The sequence below is a fragment of the Ascidiella aspersa genome, chromosome 6, assembly GCF_963924565.1.
Source record: "Ascidiella aspersa chromosome 6, kaAscAspe10.2, whole genome shotgun sequence".
Lineage (NCBI taxonomy): Eukaryota > Metazoa > Chordata > Ascidiacea > Phlebobranchia > Ascidiidae > Ascidiella > Ascidiella aspersa.
The window spans coordinates 18,617,034-18,639,202 of NC_139452.1; the positions used below are offsets into that span (position 1 = coordinate 18,617,034).

Sequence of the window (22,169 nt, forward strand, 5' to 3'; positions counted from 1 at the left end):
ATGAAATAATTAAAACTACAATTTATGTTTGAATACCTTTGCAGCCCACTAGACTAGGGCCTTTGCCCACTGGTTAAAAAGCAATGTCATAGCATGAAATCAATAAAAGTTGTTATTTGGTGAATGAGAAACTTAAAAACTTACATGGCCTTGTAGTATCTTTTGGGTATTTTTTTTGTAGTCAAACATAACAGCAGTCTGTGCTGCAGAGTACACAACAGTTGTACGCTTCTGATCACTTAAGTTGATACATGCTATATAACGATTAATTCCAAATGTCCAACGAAGACAGATTGGTTGAGTGTCATCTATTGGGCTGAAAATAAGATTAAAACATAAATTTTTACTTTTAGTATGGTAAATGAATTATAATAAAAATGCATGCTTTTATTTTAAATTCACTGGGAATTAAATCTGACACTCCTAGTTTGTGCCGAGGTTAGTTGCCTTGACTCCAATTGTTATTACAAATATATATAAGACTTCAGTTATTGATCCAATCTGGAACAAAACAATTTTCTGCAAACCCCTTTTTCTGTTTTTTATTTTAAATAAAAAGTGTGTCCTAAGTGCACCTAATTAAGAATGTTTTTTCATCTTAAAGTATATTTCAATTGGTGAATGCAGTAAAATACTAGAAAATCACTTGAAGAAAACATTATTTTAAACTAAGATTAGTGCCATTAACTTATTAAGGACAAAATGAAAACAAGTTAATTTGCATGATTGCATCATCGATTCAACGAGGAATGTATAAAACCGGGGCCTTAAAATCGGGTTTGTGAAGGGTTAACAATGGCAAGAATGACTTACTGAGAAGACCCGATAGGCAATCCATTGGTCAATCCATCTTATTTGTTTACCCTACATTTATTTAGTATGTTCACCAATATTAATATCTTTATTGAAGCTGCTTTTTATTATGTAGGGCTGATATTAAATTGAAAATTGCACTTGTACATCATAAAATCATTTCTTTAAATTTTACAGAAATATATATTTGCCTCTTTCAAGTTTTCAGATATGATTTTATGTTATATATATATAGCTGTTTTTATAAAAAGTGTCTAAACATCTTCTGAAGGAAAAGCAATAATTTTTCTTCACATTTTATTATCTGCAAGAGATTCCTTACATTCAAAAGTAATTCAGCTTTCTACGTAGGTGGCGTTAACATATTTCCTATATTGACGACCTTGATTGTTTAACGGACTATGACAGTTTAGGACTTTTTACCTGACTTCAGCAATAAGAAATTAAATTAACATTATTGTAGGAATAAATTACAGGTTGAAAAAAAAAAAGAAATGAGATCTAAACAACCACCTCTAATTTTCCCAACTAATTTCAAGCCTAATGAAATTCTAACACTACCCAAAAGCCAAAACACACACAAACAGTGTTATGCCGAAAATGAGTCGCCTAAACATCAAAACTAAATTGGCTTATGCCAGACCGGTGACCCTCAATCGCCCCATAACCTTTATCTACAGTTTTAGATGTCATTAGGTCATTTGGGTCTTATTTTGATGAGTTTAGGATTTACTTGAACAAGTTTCCGATGAGATTGGTTTTTATTTCATCATAGATATTACCACTATATCGTTTCTTGTTTTATATTTTAGGTTTAACAACAAATAAATTATGGTTAAGGTACTTGTCAATGGGCAGGTGGTTGTCAACTAGCACTCTTTTTTCTTTCTACGTAATGGCTATACATGCTGTGTCCTAGCGATATTTTTGCGCAGTTGATAGCCGACAGTGGCCACAAGAGGCAGTGGCTGTCTCACAGTAACATTGAAACAAACATTGGTTCATGCTATTTGACAACCTTTTACATCTCACTATTAACAAAATACTTTTGTTTGGAATTTTAGTTGGGGTTTTGACAGGTATCATTTTTAGCCAGATTAACATTCACCAACCAGTAAAACTCAGTTGCAGCTTACCAGCCAACTATAGAGTTAAACGTCAGGCCCAATACACAAGACGCGGTAGGTAACAATTATGTAAGCCAAAATAATTTGACGGAAATTTATTTGGGATAAAGTTAATACCTCTTTTGCAATTAGACCACATTATGGCTTCTAACTATGATACCCGAGATTTCTTTATTTAATTCTATATTTTTAAGGGGTACACCATACATGCAAATAGCACATAAAACACTTTGAGAACTGGATTAAATCCTTTGCTCTGCAATTTGTGTTTTGCATTTATACGAGGTGTGACGGTTTGTGCATTTTACTTTTATTTTAGTACATCACATTTGTAGGGTGCTTTTTCAAATGGTAATATAACTAAGAATAGTAAAATTAACAGACTTAAATCATATGCAACCATTCACACTACATATATATGACCAGGTTTCCGAACATTAAAATAAATTAATATATATATATTTTTTTTGTTTTGAAAACAGGTTAATATGGTAATAAATAAATTATTGTATATATTTTTTTTTAAAAAGGGTTAATATGCAAGATAAAAAAGTAATAGGTTACTTATTAATCAAAACAGCTTATATTGTAAGTATTTCAGTTCTGTAATAGCTAATTTATTTGGGGCAAAATTTTGCATGTAAAGATTTTTTGAAGTATTAAAACACATGACATTTAAAATAACAGTTTTTTGCATTCAATTGCTTGAATTTAGTACTCAGTGAAATCAACTTAATCTATAGTATAACAAAATATTATTTAAAATGCTCAACTTAACTTTTATTGAGTTTAAACTTACTTAGTGTCGGTTACATCAGCAACAGTAGCGGTAAGCACTTTTGAGTATTCCTCATGTTTTTGACAATTTAAGTCACTTTCAATTTTTCTCGCATTGTCATTAGGTTGTTTCTCTGGAGACCGGGCAACTTCCACATCTACAGCCGATCTATACCGCTCATCTTGGTCCTAAATTAAACCCCTTAAACTTTTTATACATTTTTTCAATAGTCAAAAATCTCAAAATTCCTGCTACCTGGTATTGCTGGAGTTCGAGTTTAGTGCCAAAAAAATAGCATTCCATAAGAAACACTGGCCAAGTCAACATAACAAAAAATGTGATTAAAATACACTGCTATTTGCTAACTCTGACGTTTATCTTTAAAATACCAAAAAAATAATGCTGCACATTGAGCCATTGGGCCAAATTGTCCCATCAAATGGGAAAACAAATTACAAGGTCAAGTAAGATTAGCATAAATTGCAATTTCTTTATGTAATTAGGTAGATTAAATCAGCAAAATGTACAGTTTTATGTAAATAATAAGATAATACTAACTTAAACATATATTCTATTTATTAATCACTTGCTTTGAATCATTTTAATTGAATATTAAACGTTCAAGAAAACTTATATTTGCTCTTTGGGATACAGATAATAATCATGTCATGGGCCTGGGCCTGGCTTTGGACCTCCCTGAGTTTGGGTTTTGACCCCCATTTTATCTCTGTCATCGCTTACTTTGAGAACCAATAAACAACACCTCAAAAAATACATAATATGAATATTTGAGAAATCAAGAAGATCAAAGTTATACATTCATTCTTGCATCACAAAAGCAAAACAAAAAAAATTGATATGATTTTCTTAATTTCCATACATAACTAATAATAAATTTACAATCATTGTTGGACATAGCACAAAAAATAATGACAAGCTTTGACATGTTTGTACATATAATATAACTTTATCCAAACAAGTCAATGAGGAAAACAACAAACTTGGGAGAAGAGATAAGTCAAAAAATCTTCTCAAAAAAAAAAAAGTAATGTAAAAGCATTTATTAAGTTTAAACAGCAGAATACTCTAGCAATTTAGGTCACACACTATGGAAAGACATATATATATATTTATTTTTTTTGCCAGCAACTGTATCATCAGTTTATCTGAATAAACAAATTAAACAGTATAAGTATGATACATTAAAATATAATAAAATAAACTAAAATAAAATAACTTAAACATAAAAATTATAAAAAAAAAACAACTTTAGAGAAATCTTTTTGCAGTTTTCGTGTAGTTTTGCGTTGTCATGTCTCTCAACCTGTGTTTATTGTTTTTAGACAAGTGCTCTACAAATTAGACGTTATTACAATTTTATGAACTGCTTTGTTGATTTAGATATGCTGATAACGCCCTTGCTGACAATATATATAACATATATATATCTTTTAGGATCTTTCAGTGTCTGACCTGAATTGCTAGCTTTGTTAGAGCATTCTGCTGTTACTGATCAGGATTTAAGGTCGACATTAATCTTACAACCTTGGGTTAAGGTATTCAAGGGCTATATTAAGTTTACATTAACAAATACCGAAAAATAATCAAAAGTTTCTGAATAATACCTGATGCATAGTTTCCAACTCTACACCAGAAGAGGGCACAGGGAGGCTCATATCCAAAGCTTTTTCTTCTGGGACACAAGTGACGTCATTTTTTTGTCCAATTTCTTGGATTTCAGTTAAGGGAAGTTGCATGTGCAAAATGGATTTAGGTCTGTCTTCTGGAGATGGAAATTTGTTAAGATCTGAGCATAAAATATAAGGATTACAAAATGTATTGAGCTAAGTGACTTTGGATTCACAGTTTCAGCAAAGTACCACACAACGCACTTGGCATTTTAGACTTAAAGTTAAAGTATGTATAATAATTAAATCTACCTAAACGCAAATGCCACAAGGCACAGCATAGCTTTAAAAACTAAGAAGCTGTTTAAAATTGTCTGTTCGACGCTAGAAAAACGCAACACCTTGTTGACGCCTTCAAATCATGTGATTTCAATTGCGTGCAAAATGCCATGGAATTGCGACGTCAGAACATCCTTTGTGACGTATCAACCACTAACTATTGCACTTTGTTGTCAGTAGGAATGTTCAAAGTAGAATCCCAGGCGATTCTAGAACTTTGGATTTTAATCTAGAACAGTGTGGTCCAACTGCATAACTACCGTAGCTGAACAAAGGTGTACATTTCATGAAGTTAGTATATATGCCATAGGCCAGCGGTTCTTAACCTGGTGATCTTTGGAAACAAGGTAACGTACTGTTTAAATCAATGTGTCGAGCGAAAAGCCTCCTGAATTTACAGTTTAGCGGCAATTCAACCAATTAAACTAAAATATTTTTCGCACGCTTTACTATTTTCAAATTGTCTAAGTGATATTTAATTAAAAGTTCCGAATTGCTTTTTGTAGGGGGGCGAAAGGCATTAAAAAATTACCAAAGGAGGTGCGGCTGAAAAAAGGTTAAAAACCACTGCCATAGGCTATGTATAATTTGCCAGCAATAAGCCTAAGAATCGCTATTTAAAAAAATTGGCCCACAAGATAAAAAAAAAATTGTTTTTGGCCCGCAAAGAAAAGAAGTTGGACCACGCTGATCTAGAATAAAGCATCCAGCATATCGAATCCTAGTATATTTTTATTTAATTATTAAACGACGATTTTGTTTGGGGAGGGATTAATCTTAAAATACTTCACAGAGCCCACAGTCACAGCAATTAATCGCAAAAATAATATGCTAACATGTGTAAATTATAATAAAACAATAACCTCCCAATTTTTTAACATTCTTAACAAATGTCATTTGAAGCAGTTATGTAAACTGTGATACATGTCCAGGTTGTTGCGAAAACCTACATTTTTGCCAATATAGCAAGTACAATGCAATACTACACCACAATGAACTATTTTCAGTTCTTCAGGAATTCGGTCCTGTTTTTTAAAACATTGTTGTGTGTCAGTTTGACCTTTTTGACTAACTTGATCTGTTATGCAGTCATGTACTGCAAAGAATACAACTTTACTATTGCCGTAACTAACACTGGATGATTATGCTGTACATAAGCTCTGTATCGCATTTTGTCCAAGGCCCACATGTTTTATAAGGGAATGTTACTTTTGCAACTTAACATAGTTAAGGAAATTGCTAACTTCGCATCTGGCATTACACGTTCATCGTTCGCCCAATAACACTTTATTGACACTCAATCATTAAGCGAAGGTAGTCGCGAGTCGCTCAAAAAACACTGACACTGCATAAACCGGTTACATTTAAAGCAAGCACTATAAATGCGTCGCTGCAGCGACAGGGCTTATCTAAACTTGCCACTAGCGTATGTACAATTTTAGGAACAACCATAGCGCTAAAACTTAATTATAATGGTTTCAACTATCCAAAATAAAAGGCAGGATTGAATACGAATATCGTTTGGATTCTAATCCAATGATCCCTAATTGTCAGCAAAATTAACAATGCTTAACAACAAAATTGGTAATATTTGTAGTTTGATTTTGCTGATTGTTTAAAATGTGCAATAACTCTGCCTGTTACAACTGCAACGGCTGAGTACTTCTTTTGGAGTTTGGGACTAATAAAAACGTTAAATAGAGCGACCTGCGGCGAAGAGTGCTTGACCAGCTAAAGGCTAATGAATGCATACCAGGGTATTACCTACTCCGTGGATGATATTATACAGGAGTTCATTGAGGATGATAAATTGAATTTGTTTAAAATGTACATTGCTGTAGCTTACACGGTTCTCTCTACGTCGTTGAGTAGTCTGTTCCTATCACCAATAAAATATATTTTTGTTATCAGGCATGCTTGAGATTGGGTCGGTGACAGGTGAACTGCTAAATGCAACAACAATAACAAGCGGTGATTGGCGGCTATAAGCACCAACATGTTTTCAATGCCAGGTACAATGTTTCCGATGTAACATCAAAGCAATCACAGTTTTAGTTTTGTGTTCATTGTTTAAGGAGATTTTAAAGGGGGGTGTCTAGACTCCGAGACAACCCCTAACGCTTCACGCTTCACACCAAACCCATGTGGCAATAAAATAGTTAAAAAAACTCTTATTACCTAAGGTGTATATTTAAACTCATTAATATGAAACTGTAGTGATTGGTTGTAATTATATTGATTTAAGAATTCAATTTTGCAATACTGATTAACTTGGCACATGAAAAATAAGGACTGGAGAATTTGGTTTTATCAGTGTCTCGTTTTATATTGATAGAAAAGAGAAGTTCAATTTTGCAGCCAAATCACAATCATCCTGAAAGTAATTAGCTAGCACAATGACTTTTATCAAAATTACAAAGGAAACCATTATCATGCAATTCCTATTGCCGGCTACACTGTATGATACAAACTTACTTTTCAAAAGGCATCACAAAGAAAAACTTTGAGAACCACTTTATACAACCACAACTGCATCATTTTTGTTCAAGACAAATATGAATGCATTCATGGGACAGATTATAGAGTGAATGACTGTTACTCAAACTCAAATGTGGCTATGTGAGTAGCATGTGGCTTCCAAGAATCTTTGTAGCAGCTACCAAAAGGGTTCCAAAATAAATCACTGGCTTTTGTAAAAGACTCATTGCCTTTTGTAAAAGATTTAGGAAGCTCAGGGAAAAAGAAAGATTTTGTCTTTGTATTGTGATGCCAAAATTTTTGGTGCTTTTTTATATAAGTTAAGATCCCCTTATAAGATGAACATTCTCCCTGCTGTTTAAATTTCTCATGGCATAGCTGAACTACTTAAACATACTTCCAACTCAGAGCCTCTACCTATTCGTAAAACTCTCATATTCCAGGTGACAAATAGCTGAAGGGAGGCTGCAGTCTATATATGTGTATCAGCAATATAAAGAAACTGTGGATTTTTATAATGATCAGCCTAATGTTACAGTTTTGCATTATTTCGTTTACTGTCAGATGATGCACAGTTTACCTAAATCTGAGGTAAACTTATACAGTACAGCAACATAATACAGGCTGCAATATTGAGTGTTTTCAATACTGTATAACTGAAGATGCTACAATTACAATTGTACATATTGGAGTATTTGATTGGGAATAAGGTATGTATACTGGTTAAGAACATCTACAAAAGGCATGTTACTGAGCAGTCCAATTTTCTAGCAGAAGTCAAAGTTAGCAAATTTTGTTTTCCAAAAAAAACATCGATATCTCAAAAACTAAAGCCAATTCAAACCAACAAATATAATTTTCAGATCCAGTGGCCCAAAGTTGCCCAGAAACCAGAAAATACATTTGACACTCGAAAAAAATGTTTTGTTAGACAGTGATTGAAAAGACCTGTGTTGCAAAAGTAATTGGTGAGTTTTAATAAACCTTTTCGCATATTTTTATGTTCATTGTTGGCCGGATTCATACCCTCACTATATTTTTTGCCCATCTAAAACGATGTAAAAACATTTTTTTCTTTTTGTGTTTAACTGCATTTCAGTGTGAAATCAAAAGTGCTTACTCATTTACTTAATGAAGTTTTTAAAAAAGATCAAATGAACATGATGAAGAGAAAGGTTTATAAATGTGATTATAAAGTTAAGCATCACAACCATGTCACCTAAAACATGCAATATTTAAAAACTTTAATATATACCTTTAAGAACTGGACTATAATCAGCTCAATATTAGCTAATCATACTGCATTTTTAAATTGCACTGTTAAAGCAAGGTTTTTTTGCTAGTTGCAAAAAATGAAAAAAAAACATTCAATTTGGGAGCAGCTTTCAAAAGCATCAACATTTGTTTTTCTAAAAAATGTTTGGCAAAGAGATGAAAAAAATGTAAAAGCCATGCACGACATTTAACAGCACAGTTAGCAGAAGAATTGACAAGATGGCATAAGAAGTTTAACAGCAACTTGTTGAGAAGGTAAACTTGAGATATTGATATATATAATAACAAACTCGGAATTGTTTTGATAAATATTATATTCGTAAATCTAACATTGTATCTTCCGCTGGTGCCCCTTCATGATGGGTTATACTGTGGCCCTCAAGAATGGATTATTAATAGTATAAGTTTAAAATAAAATAATTGATTTATTTACATCTAGTAACATTTAGATTTTTGCCAGTTGATATATTTTGGATTTATTACAGTGCTAGTTTTTAGTACCATAATACTAGTTGGAAATGTCTAAACTGCTGGAGATGATTGAGTTTTATTGTTAAAATTAGCTTTTGTTTTAATTTGTAAAAGGATATTTAAAGAGGGTTCCCATCTTGCACTACAACTTTCAAATCATGAGGAGGGTAAGAAGAATACCCAATGTAAGCAATAACTGCATGAAAACACTATATAGTAACTGTACTCTTTAGTTTTCCAGTAACCGTATATCAAAATACGGTTAAAGGCATACTATAGTTTTTTACAAAAAATGTACATAATTGTATTAGGCTTAAATTGTGTCCTTCACATAAGGTATTTAACTGGTCTGGCAGATTATTGTGTTTGAACCAATTATGTATTAACACTAAAAAGCGTTTTCTTATGACATTCCATTACTCTATTTACTACCTTACACTGCAGGTAAATTCCTGGTCATATGAGCTAAAAATGAGGAGAACCAACAAAAAACAACATAAAGCCCTGTACCTCGAAAACTGTGCGTATAATGACCTTCATGATCAATTTTGTGTTGTATGCATAGCATTTGTTTACTTCCAAAACAAATGAATAAAATAACATAGTATCTTCATGTGTTCCTATGTAACTGTGTTTGCTGTAAAGGTGTTATAAGAATAGTTCAAGGAAAATGTGATTAAATTAGTGGGACCTAAAGGATATGCAGGTAATTCTACATACTGAAGTAGAAATTTATTAAATAGAAGTGACCTCATTGGATTTGGATTTCAAGGCTCTTGAGAATGACATACCATAATCAACATTTTAGTACTAATTTTTACAATGCTGATTTTTGTACTGTTTTTTTTTTTTTTTTTTTTTTAATGACACTGGCATTACACAAGTTTAAAAGTTTAAAAGACTAAGACATGATAACTTGCCAATGCAGTTTGCAAAGATGGCAGTCCAATTTAAATTTAGTGCCATGTAATCTCTATGCTGCAATGGACTAAATTTCAATCAAACTCAAATCTTAATCCGATCTGCCAGCGAAGGTGCATTTAACAGGCTTAATGTTGCTCCACACCAAGGTAAGGTTACCACCCCATCCGTCAGAAATCAGTGCAGTTCTAAGCAAAAAGGTCTACGACAATCAGTGCATTCAAAGGATCAAAAAGTCCGACTTTAAGACTTTGAGGTCTTGGACAATGCACTAATTTGCATTAACAAATGTGCATAAGAAGATTAAGTTTAACAATACTTGACCCAGCCAAACCCAAACGCTAACCGGCGCCCTAACCCAAATAATGTGCGATAATTTTATAATTATAACGCTTCAGGCCCCAATACCTCAATTTATGACGTAATAATCTTAAATACAATGGACGAGAAACCATCCGAGTTTGGACTTTTTTCCCCAGCATTTAAAGAATTATTAAAATAACGCACATTATTTGGGTTAGGATTCGGGTTAGCGTTAGGGTTTAGGTGGGTCAAGTGTTATTAATCCTATCTCATAATTTTTGTTATCTTTTCTGAACTTTTAATGAATATATTTAATTTATCTTCGCCGGGAGTTTACCTAAAGGTCCAAATCAGTGCATTGCCAGGACCTCAAGGTCTAAAAGTCTAGACTTTTCTGCCATTGGATGGCCTGATTGTCGTAGACCTTTTTGCTTAGAAATGCACTGATTTCTAACGATCGGGTGGGTTACTGTTTAAGGAAAACTTTTTAAGAAGATTTATGGAACTGTTTGAACTACACAGTGTGATTTTAAAAGAGACATCTGAAATGATTTTGTTGATGACCACAGATGTCAAAGGTTGTGTGAGTTACTTGGCAGGTAAATAAGCAGCATAAAGAATTCAATGCAACACTATGCAATGCAAAAGCAAAGTATTTGGATTTGTAACATTTCTCAGTCCCTACAGCAGCAAAATTTTGCACAAAACCTATCTTCAAAGAATGTGAGGTCCACAGTTATTGCTGGACAACATAAAATTCTTATCAAGGACTTTAATGTAATATTTCATTAAGACACAGTATTATAAACATGGACACATCGCTGACTATAACAGGGTTTCTTAACCGTGGCCATCTGCCCCCCCTGGGGGGCCACTGGGCGGTCATTGGGGGGTCATGGAAAACTCTCTAGCTATGTAGTAGTATTGCAAAACTTAACTGTCAGTATTTTCAAAATTGCCAGTTAACTTTAATTTTTTTATTATGAATGTAATCCTTTCGTGTAACATATTATAACTAATTTTTTACATGTTAGGTCAAAATTTGTCAAAAATATGTCAAGTCTAAATCAATAACAAATTGCACCAATATTTTTCACAAAATTATCAAAACCTGGAGCATGCTTTTTGAAATTTTTATTCAGTTTTAAATTTGATCAAAGGTTAGTTTTGAATAACATCCAACAACATTTTAACGGTATTGTACACTATTAACATAAGTTTTCGATAAATCCAATAAAATAGCTAAAAAAAATGAGCGAGTGGCAAGTTTAGATTGACGCTGCTTATCGCTGTGGAGAAACAAATACTGTGCCAATTCGTGCAGCCAAATAGTGCGGCGTTAGCGTTTTTCGTGCGACCAATTACTTGCTGATAACCTTCGCCCAATTATTAAGTGTCCATCACATGCTGTTGGGTGAGCAACTAACGTATAATGTCAAGTGCATAGAATGGCTTGAAGTTGCAAACATCCAACCTAAAACGCGCAAAGTGGCTACAGGGTTACTCAAGGTCAACTTTAGGCCAATATTTAGCAAGGTAATATGCCACAGCATAATTGTCAAGTATAGTAACGTATTACTAGCAGTGGTAGCTCTGTATTTTTCGCAGCATATTATTTGACTGTCTAATTAACATATTACATTTGTAATGAAGTATAAGTAAAACACAACATTGTTTCTATTGCGCTTACTATTTCTATTAAGGGTTGTGTTAATGTTTACTTTTTTGTTTAGTTGTGCACTTTAATTTAAACAACTTCTTTAAGTGGCAGTTTTTTAGAATGCTAATCATTCATAATTTAATTTTTCGATTACAATATATATATGTTAGCAATCAGCTTACGAATTGCTTTTTTGTTAATCTCAAAAAAATAAAAGTTAAATAGTTATTTCAAAAATTATTAGGATTTAATATTCTGGTTTGTTACTCTACTGTCGAAACCTATCATTATAACACCTTTGGATTCTACTTTGCAGACCCCTACTCGCCAGTTAAATGTTTTTATTGTGAATAATTTTTTTTATTTTATTTTGCGAGCAGGTACATTGTCGAGGCATAGTAGGTACAAACCTTCGTTATTATGAACTCTACATGCCCAGAATACAATCAAGAATAGGTGTAAAACCGTCAAGCTATATATAACACGGATGAATTATAGAGGATTGTTAACTTTGAAAACACAATGGTTGCCCCATCTTCCACTTTTACCACTGCATTGAAGCTGATCAAAAGTGATGCCTCCAGTTTTTGTGTCTATTCAAGATTAGTTATCACTAGTCACTACTGAACAAGAAGGCCGTCGTGACATTCGCGTGGCTCAATACAAACCAGAGCCAAATAAAAAAATACCTTGGTAGAGTAGGCTACAAGAATGAGCTTACAATGACTACTAACTAAGTTAATTTAAAGTAAAATGACTGATTTGTTGTTGGACTTGGTTCACGGCTGTATTTGTTATTAAGTTGGAGTAGTAAAACAAGTACAAACATGTAAATACAATGCTAGGAATTTCTATAAGCAGGGGGCCACGAAGCATAAAAGGTTGAGAACCAATTGACTATAAGAAAAGTTATATACCTAAACCCTTCGAAACATCCTTAGAAAGGTCATCATTTGGTTCATCTGCAAGAACGGCATTGTCCGTTTCTGCAAGTTTAACAAGTTCCTTTAATTCCGTATTAGAAACGCTTTCGACAGGTTCAGATTCCTCAACAATGTCTAAAAAAGGGTATAAAACCAGTATCAGTAATTTGTAAAACATGGAAAGTTATACAAATAAAACCACAGTCACTGCAAACAAGTCAAGGTAAACAAAAGTTACTTTTTAGAAAAATGTATATCAAAAAGGGAACACACAATAAGACCTAAAAAGCAACAATACCTAAAGCAGAAAAATCTATAAAACTAGACCAACGACATAATAAAAAATACGCCAAATACGCAGTGATATCCAGTAGAGAATGAGATCGACATCGTCTGAAAAAGGCTTAAATCTGTCGGAATACATGCTAAATTCATCGGAATAAGGCCTAAATGGCGCCAGAAACTGTCGGTAGAGGGTATGGGCGATCAGGTGCCATGGGTCTGGCAACAGCCATTTTGGTGGTGATGTTTGGACGCCCCAGTTTGACCTGTTTTGGCACCAGATTTTTGGCTCTGTTTGGGGTTATTGGTGGGTAATGGGTAGGGTTAAAATTATTAGGGGAGTCAGTAATGTACTTAGGGGTGGGGTTGGGGGTTAGATAAAATGTTGTAAAGGCCTAGTTATGGCCATTTAGGTCTTATTCCGAAGGATTTGGGACTTATTTCGATTTAAACCTATAATGATTATTAGGTATTAGGCCTATTTTGGTCTTATTCGGAACTGTGTTTTATTCTGACATTGATGTTGTTTTTATCTCAGTCTTAAGGCTGGAGTCCATAAAAATATAAATACAATCATACACTTATAGACAAATAGAATGAATTTAGCTTAAATATAAGCAACCTAACCTACAAAATTTGTATCCAAATAATGTTAAACTTCTACTATGTTTAGGGCCTAAATAGTCAACTTGCCCAAGGGCACCATTCATTTCATGAGACTCTTTACTAAAAGTTTGAACCTCATCTATACAAAATGCTAAGTTCAAACAATTTTGCAATTTATTTCAGTTTGAATAAAACGCAGTATTAATCCATTTCAATTCCTGTGAAATTCTAACAAAAATTATTGAAAGATTTGAAACTTGTTAATTTCATTCTTCATTTCTCTTTATAAATATTATTTCGCAATTAACTGCTTTGGCAATCCAATTTAAATTTAGTGCCATGTAATCTCTATGCTGTAATGGACTAAATTTCAATCAAACTCAAATCTTAATCCGATCTGCCAGCGAAGGTGCATTTAACAGGCTTAATGTTGCTCCACACCAAGGTAAGGTTACCACCCCATCCGTCAGAAATCAGTGCAGTTCTAAGCAAAAAGGTCTACGACAATCAGTGCATTCAAAGGATCAAAAAGTTCGACCTTAAGACTTTGAGGTCTTGGACAATGCACTAATTTGCATTAACAAATGTGCATAAGAAGATTAAGTTTAACAATACTTGACCCAACCAAACCCAAACGCTAACCGGCGCCCTAACCCAAATAATGTGCGATAATTTAATAATTATAATGCTTCAGGCCCCAATACCTCAATTTGTGACGTAATAATCTTAAATACAATGGACGAGAAACCATCCGAGTTTGGGCTTTTTTCCCCAGCATTTAAAGAATTATTAAAATAACGCACATTATTTGGGTTAGGATTCGGGTTAGCGTTAGGGTTTAGGTGGGTCAAGTGTTATTAATCCTATCTCATAATTTTTGTTATCTTTTGTGAACTTTTAATGAATATATTTAATCTATCTTCGCCGGGAGTTTACCTAAAGGTCCAAATCAGTGCATTGCCAGGACCTCAAGGTCTAAAAGTCTAGACTTTTCTGCCATTGGATGCCCTGATTGTCGTAGACCTTTTTGCTTAGAAATACACTGATTTCTAACGATCGGGTGGGTTACTGTTTAAGGAAAACTTTCTAAGAAGATTTATGGAACTGTTTGAACTACACAGTGTGATTTTAAAAGAGACATCTGAAATGATTTTGTTGATGACCACAGATGTCAAAGGTTGTGTGAGTTACTTGGCAGGTAAATAAGAAGCATAAAGAATTTAATGCAACACTATGCAATGCAAAAGCAAAGTATTTGGATTTGTAACATTTCTCAGTCCCTACAGCAGCAAAATTTTGCACAAAACCTATCTTCAAAGAATGTGAGGTCCACAGTTATTGCTGGACAACATAAAATTCTTATCAAGGACTTTAATGTAATATTTCATTAAGACACAGTATTATAAACATGGACACATCGCTGACTATAACAGGGTTTCTTAACCGTGGCCATCTGCCCCCCCTGGGGGGCCACTGGGCGGTCATTGGGGGGTCATGGAAAACTCTCTAGCTATGTAATAGTATTGCAAAACTTAACTGTCAGTATTTTCAAAATTGCCAGTTAACTTTAATTTTTTTATTATGAATGTAATCCTTTCGTGTAACATATTATAACTAATTTTTTACATGTTAGGTCAAAATTTGTCAAAAATATGTCAAGTCTAAATCAATAACAAATTGCACCAATATTTTTCACAAAATTAACAAAACCTGGAGCATGCTTTTTGAAATTTTTATTCAGTTTTAAATTTGATCAAAGGTTAGTTTTGAATAACATCCAACAACATTTTAACGGTATTGTACACTATTAACATAAGTTTTGGATAAATCCAATAAAATAGCTAAAAAAAATGAGCGAGCGGCAAGTTTAGATTGACGCTGCTTATCGTTGTAGAGAAACAAATACTGTGCCAATTCGTGCAGCCAAATAGTGCGGCGTTACCGTTTTTCGTGCGACCAATTACTTGCTGATAACCTTCGCCCAATTATTAAGTGTCCATCACATGCTGTTGGGTGAGCAACTAACGTATAATGTCAAGTGCATAGAATGGCTTGAAGTTGCAAACATCCAACCTAAAACGCGCAAAGTGGCTACAGGGTTACTCAAGGTCAACTTTAGGCCAATATTTAGCAAGGTAATATGCCACAGCATAATTGTCAAGTATAGTAACATATTACTAGCAGTGGTAGCTCTGTATTTTTCGCAGCATATTATTTGACTGTCTAATTAACATATTACATTTGTAATGAAGTATAAGTAAAACACAACATTGTTTCTATTGCGCTTACTATTTCTATTTAGGGTTGTGTTAATGTTTACTTTTTTGTTTAGTTGTGCACTTTAATTTAAACAACTTCTTTAAGTGGCAGTTTTTTAGAATGCTAATCATTCATAATTTAATTTTTCGATTACAATATATATATGTTAGCAATCAGCTTACGAATTGCTTTTTTGTTAATCTCAAAAAAATAAAAGTTAAATAGTTATTTCAAAAATTATTAGGATTTAATATTCTGGTTTGTTACTCTAGTGTCGAAACCTATCATTATAACACCTTTGGATTCTACTTTGCAGACCCCTACTCGCCAGTTAAATGTTTTTATTGTGAATAATTTTTTTTTATTTTATTTTGCGAGCAGGTACATTGTCGAGGCATAGTAGGTACAAACCTTCGTTATTATGAACTCTACATGCCCAGAATACAATCAAGAATAGGTGTAAAACCGTCAAGCTATATATAACACGGATGAATTATAGAGGATTGTTAACTTTGAAAACACAATGGTTGCCCCATCTTCCACTTTTACCACTGCATTGAAGCTGATCAAAAGTGATGCCTCCAGTTTTTGTGTCTATTCAAGATTAGTTATCACTAGTCACTACTCAACAAGAAGGCCGTCATGACATTCGCGTGGCTCAATACAAACCAGAGCCAAATAAAAAAATACCTTGGTAGAGTAGGCTACAAGAATGAGCTTACAATGACTACTAACTAAGTTAATTTAAAGTAAAATGACTGATTTGTTGTTGGACTTGGTTCACGGCTGTATTTGTTATTAAGTTGGAGTAGTAAAACAAGTACAAACATGTAAATACAATGCTAGGAATTTCTATAAGCAGGGGGCCACGAAGCATAAAAGGTTGAGAACCAATTGACTATAAGAAAAGTTATATACCTAAACCCTTCGAAACATCCTTAGAAAGGTCATCATTTGGTTCATCTGCAAGAACGGCATTGTCCGTTTCTGCAAGTTTAACAAGTTCCTTTAATTCCGCATTAGAAACGCTTTCGACAGGTTCAGATTCCTCAACAATGTCTAAAAAAGGGTATAAAACCAGTATCAGTAATTTGTAAAACATGGAAAGTTATACAAATAAAACCACAGTCACTACAAACAAGTCAAGGTAAACAAAAGTTACTTTTTAGAAAAATGTATATCAAAAAGGGAACACACAATAAGACCTAAAAAGCAACAATACCTAAAGCAGAAAAATCTATAAAACTAGACCAACGACATAATAAAAAATACGCCAAATACGCAGTGATATCCAGTAGAGAATGAGATCGACATCGTCTGAAAAAGGCTTAAATCTGTCGGAATACATGCTAAATTCATCGGAATAAGGCCTAAATGGCGCCAGAAACTGTCGGTAGAGGGTATGGGCGATCAGGGGCCATGGGTCTGGCAACAGCCATTTTGGTGGTGATGTTTGGACGCCCCAGTTTGACCTGTTTTGGCACCGGATTTATGGCTCTGTTTGGGGTTATTGGTGGGTAATGGGTAGGGTTAAAATTATTAGGGGAGTCAGTAATGTACTTAGGGGTGGGGTTGGGGGGTAGATAAAATGTTGTAAAGGCCTAGTTATGGCCATTTAGGTCTTATTCCGAAGGATTTGGGACTTATTCCGATTTAAACCTATAATGATTATTAGGTATTAGGCCTATTTTGGTCTTATTCGGAACTGTGTTTTATTCTGACATTGATGTTGTTTTTATCTCAGTCTTAAGGCTGGAGTCCATCAAAAATATAAATACAGTCATACACTTATAGACAAATAGAATGAATTTAGCTTAAATATAAGCAACCTAACCTACAAAATTTGTATCCAAATAATGATAAACTTCTACTATGTTTAGGGCCTAAATAGTCAACCTGCCCAAGGGCACCATTCATTTCATGAGACTCTTTACTAAAAGTTTGAACCTCATCTATACAAAATGCTAAGTTCAAACAATTTTACAATTTATTTCAGTTTGAATAAAACGCAGTATTAATCCATTTCAATTCCTGTGAAATTCTAACAGAAATTATTGAAAGATTTGAAACTTGTTAATTTCATTCTTCATTTCTCTTTATAAATATTATTTCGCAATTAACTGCTTTGTTACTAAATTATGCATAATAATTATGTCCTCCTACATTAAAAATACTGTAACAAGCTGGGTAAACCACTCTAGTTAATAATATACTTTTAGGTATTCTAGTTTGAATATTAATAGTTTTATGTAATGATGTTATGAGGAATATAACAGTACGTATAAACATTTAAGTAGCCCTCTTTAAAACAAAATTACTTAAACCAATCCTGGTCATTAAGCCAGGTGTGAACAACTAAATAGAATGTGATCCATTCTTTATTCATGCCATTCTGTGCCTTTTTTATGTTTGCTCGTTTAAGATAAAACTACAATGCACCCTTGAAACTAGAGATGTAAGTAGAACCCTCTGAGGTTTAGTGGGGGTGGAAAAAATATAGGTAGACATAACATTTTTGGCAGAGATGTTCATTTTAGTGCTTTTCTTTTTTTTGCCTAGACACTACTTGATATTGGTGTACTTCCCCCTAAACTGTGAATTTTCAACCTTAGTGAAATAAGTTTTTATTGGACTCAAACAAACAAGAACTATGACATTCCTTTGAAAATGTGAGTGCAATTCACTATGATTTGCTAACTGCATGTAGTTATGGGAAACAACAATTTTTGCGTAATATATACTAAAATGTTAACAAATTGTTTTGCTTAAAACTTTGTAAGCGAACTAAACATTATGACAATAACATGAATAAGTTCAAACTCATTTTTACATGAGCCAGGCCTATATATTGCTTCTATACCTTTTTCAAATGTTAGAAAAATCTTGGTGAGAACCAATCCCTTTAATCTAATAAAATTAACTTGAACAATCATATATTTTTGGGTCACAACCCATGAGTTAAAAAACACTGATACAGCAAAAGGTAATCCATAACGCGATAATAATTGCAAAATACCACAATGCCAATTATTTTATAACTTTGTATGCAGATTTCAATTTTTTTAAAGGTTTTATAAAAAAATACTTTCGCGCGACTTTATGAAATTAAGTAAAAATGGGTAGGGAAAAATTCGTTTATTTTTTAATTGATGGAAAATGTCGTTTGACTCACTATTTTTTTTTTAAGTTACTTGTTTTTAAGTAACATAATATTTAACTCAGTGCACATCTGTGCAACAAGTTAATGCTTCACATCGTTGGTGGCTTCAGGAAGATTACAGATTTTTATATCAATAATATGGCTATTGAGATAAAATATGCATTTTGAAAGATATACAGTTGTTCTGATTTACAAAATAAATACCATCATCATGATCCAATATTCTCTTATATCATGATCCAATATTTCTCTTATATACATTTTGAGAAGCAATCAAAGGCGACTTTAACTTATAAATTATGTAAAGAGCCTTGTTTAACTATATAATGATCGCAATAATATTTATTCACGAATAGGTTGTTTTTGCATAGCCTAATGGTATAGTTTTTCTGTGAAATTGTTACTTTGGTTCTCAACGTTTTACAGAATTTAACTTCAATGTTTTTAGTTAGAAAATTACATATGCCGTTACATCAGTGGTTCCCAACCAGGGTGGTGCGGCACCCTGGGTGGCGGATTTAAATGTTCAAGAATAAAGAAATATTTTTTTAGATTTGTAGAAATCTATAATTGGGTTCCATAAGCCTCAAATTTAGCAAGAATCAGAAATCTATTGTAATTGCCAATACTTACTAATTTAATAAATGCATCACAACAGATGTTCAACCTTGCATGGAATAACATGCAGCTGTGCATGCAGCAACGCCACATATCTGCTATCGTGACAGAACACAGTTTTGACGGTACTGCTAAAAAAAAATCCAACATGTGGTAAATAGTGATCATATTTAAAAACTCCAAAAAGAAAGACGTCGCTATAATATCACAAACCAAAAAAAAACATAAAATAATTATCTTTCAAAACCCTAAAAAAATACTCGAATAAGCTAAAATTGGGATTATGAACAAACATTAATATTTTAAAGATTTTTGAAGACAACATTAAAGTTATAAATGGTAATATCCTAAAAAAAGTAAATCCTCAAATGAACGAAATATATTTTTTGATTCTTGTTTGTTTGAGTCCAATTAAAGTGCATTCAGCTCAGAGTTTAGGGGGTCATATGGGGAAGGTATATCAAAATCAATTTGGGTCCAAGCAAAAAATAAATGTTAAAATAGACATCCATGCCAAAAATTCCATTTCTACCCATCATATGCATGCCTCCAAGGCACATCGGGCCCCTGCTAATTTTCTAGAAAACAAGGTTTTGAATGTATAATACATATCCAGCATATGTATTAATCTGAAATCGGACTAAATTAACATATCCTTTAATGATGAAACAACTATTTGCTATAACTATTGTGCAATAAAAACTCAAAAAAATGATTAAAATTTAATAAATTTGCCATTGGAGCAGTGTTAAAATTTTGATGCATAACCCACGAAAATTTTTTGTTCTAAGTAATGGTCGCATTTCGAAATTTGTTGTTCTAAGTAATGGTCGCAAGTCTGCAAAATAACTGGGCGCCGAAAGCCGGGTGTGATTACTTAGTAATTTCCTTCTCGTCTGCAGTTCGATAAGTGGCCGCTGGACATTATTGGGCTCACTGGATTGCGAAGTTTGCTAAGAATAGATTTGAATGCTATAGTTCTATTGCCAGTAATGCATTTCTATTACTTGACAATAAAGTTGTGGCATAACCTTGATGAACCTTGGTCTACAGTTTACCGTGAGTAACCTAGTACAGTGCTCTTCAACCTTTTTTGGTTTGGTGAACTCTAAAAGTAGTTGTGACGAACTCATGCACCCTATTTACTTAAAAGGCAAACTGAGGTAAATAGCAATATAAAAAACCATTATTCATATCAATATCACCATGTCAATTAAACCGAGCGGACCTGTTGAATTTTTACATACTGTCGGTGAGTGTTCGATATGACTGCAGGCTGCTAGCTTTTTATTATATGTCATAAAACAGCATTTAAACAAACTTGAGAAGTCAAATATTATTGGTTCATTAAAAGTTTGTGATGCTCCCTTGTGTACCTTTTCGTTCTGGTGTACTTTAGCATTGTCAGACGTAGGAACAAGTCAGACGTAAGAAGGGTTGTTCAGTACCTCACGCATATTTTGGTACACCCTAGGGTGCACACCGGTTGAAGAGCACTCTTTGCATGTTTTACGATGGAATGTTACTTTTTGCTTAATGCCTTTAAGTAAATGGTAAAATCTTTACACCTGGCAATAGAAGTTAGCTGACACTTAACAATTAGGCAAAGTTTATTGGCAAGTAATTGGTTACCTTAAGAAATGCTCACGCCGCATTATGTGACTGCATTTAAAGCAAGCACAGTAATCGTTTTGCTACTGCTACATGCCTGAATCCCAAAAATTAGGCCCAAAAAAATTATTTAGTTTTAATTACCCGATATAAACAGGAAAATTGGTTTTAAATCTAAATTGAATGTAATGATCCAATATGTTGAACATTCCCACAAGCTAACAGTTAATTATTAAATTCACAAGGGTTTGATTCAATTGAAATTAGTAATTGTATGTGTGAGTTTATGAGGAAATTTAGACTGGTAAACCTATTGAACACATAATTCTCCACAATGGCATGGTCTGTTTCACATAGAGAACCAAAAATAGTAAACAACAACAATATTATAACACAAAAAACATTTTTGCTACTCAAATATTAAAGATAAAATACCAAGATGTTCATTTCTTAGGTCCTGCAAGGTTGTTTCTTCTTTTGACTTTTCAGCATTTGCTTCCAATTTTACTGCTGTCTCATTCTCAGTTATTATTGTTTCATCTAAACCACATGGATCAGAATCAGCTTTTTTATTATAATTTTGTTCAGGAATATGTGAATATATCTCACTTTCACCATCTTCATGTGATGCCTCCATTTTGTGGTGAGAAAGATCACTTTGCGTATTTTCTTTATCATCACTATGTTGTCCTTCAGACATATTTATCCAGTTTCCTAAAACTAAACATTTGATATATAGTGAAAATATGTATATGTACTACAGTACAAAATGATATGTTTAAAATATAACTACAAGACACAATAAAACTTGTTTTGTATCAAAAAAGTATAAGCTGTCGAAGAAGTACACCGAAAGCCATTGCAGACTTACCGAGTCTGTTGATCTATGATGCAAGCTGGGCAGACTAGAAAAACAA

General features: G+C 33.2%; 1 protein-coding gene across 4 annotated transcripts in view; it reads right to left on the reverse strand.

Annotated features, from left to right (window-relative positions):
• LOC146140605 (cilia- and flagella-associated protein 251-like) overlaps window positions 1–21,968 on the reverse strand; it is a 46,686-nt gene extending 24,718 nt beyond the window's left edge. The window contains exons 1-7 of one of the 4 annotated variants that reach the window (XM_083391661.1): window positions 21,862–21,968; window positions 21,688–21,792; window positions 16,782–16,922; window positions 12,711–12,851; window positions 4,344–4,498; window positions 2,740–2,906; window positions 145–316 (exon numbers count right to left, since the gene is read on the reverse strand). In XM_083391661.1, the coding sequence (XP_083247787.1) occupies window positions 145–316; window positions 2,740–2,906; window positions 4,344–4,498; window positions 12,711–12,851; window positions 16,782–16,922; window positions 21,688–21,792; window positions 21,862–21,952 (972 nt within the window). In that variant the 5' untranslated portion in view covers window positions 21,953–21,968. Of the gene's footprint in view, window positions 1–144; window positions 317–2,739; window positions 2,907–4,343; window positions 4,526–12,710; window positions 12,852–16,781; window positions 16,923–21,687; window positions 21,793–21,861 lie in introns of all 4 variants that reach the window. The other 3 variants (XM_083391660.1, XM_083391659.1, XM_083391662.1) reach the window with 3 other exon arrangements.
• Between the last annotated feature and the right edge of the window lie 201 nt (window positions 21,969–22,169).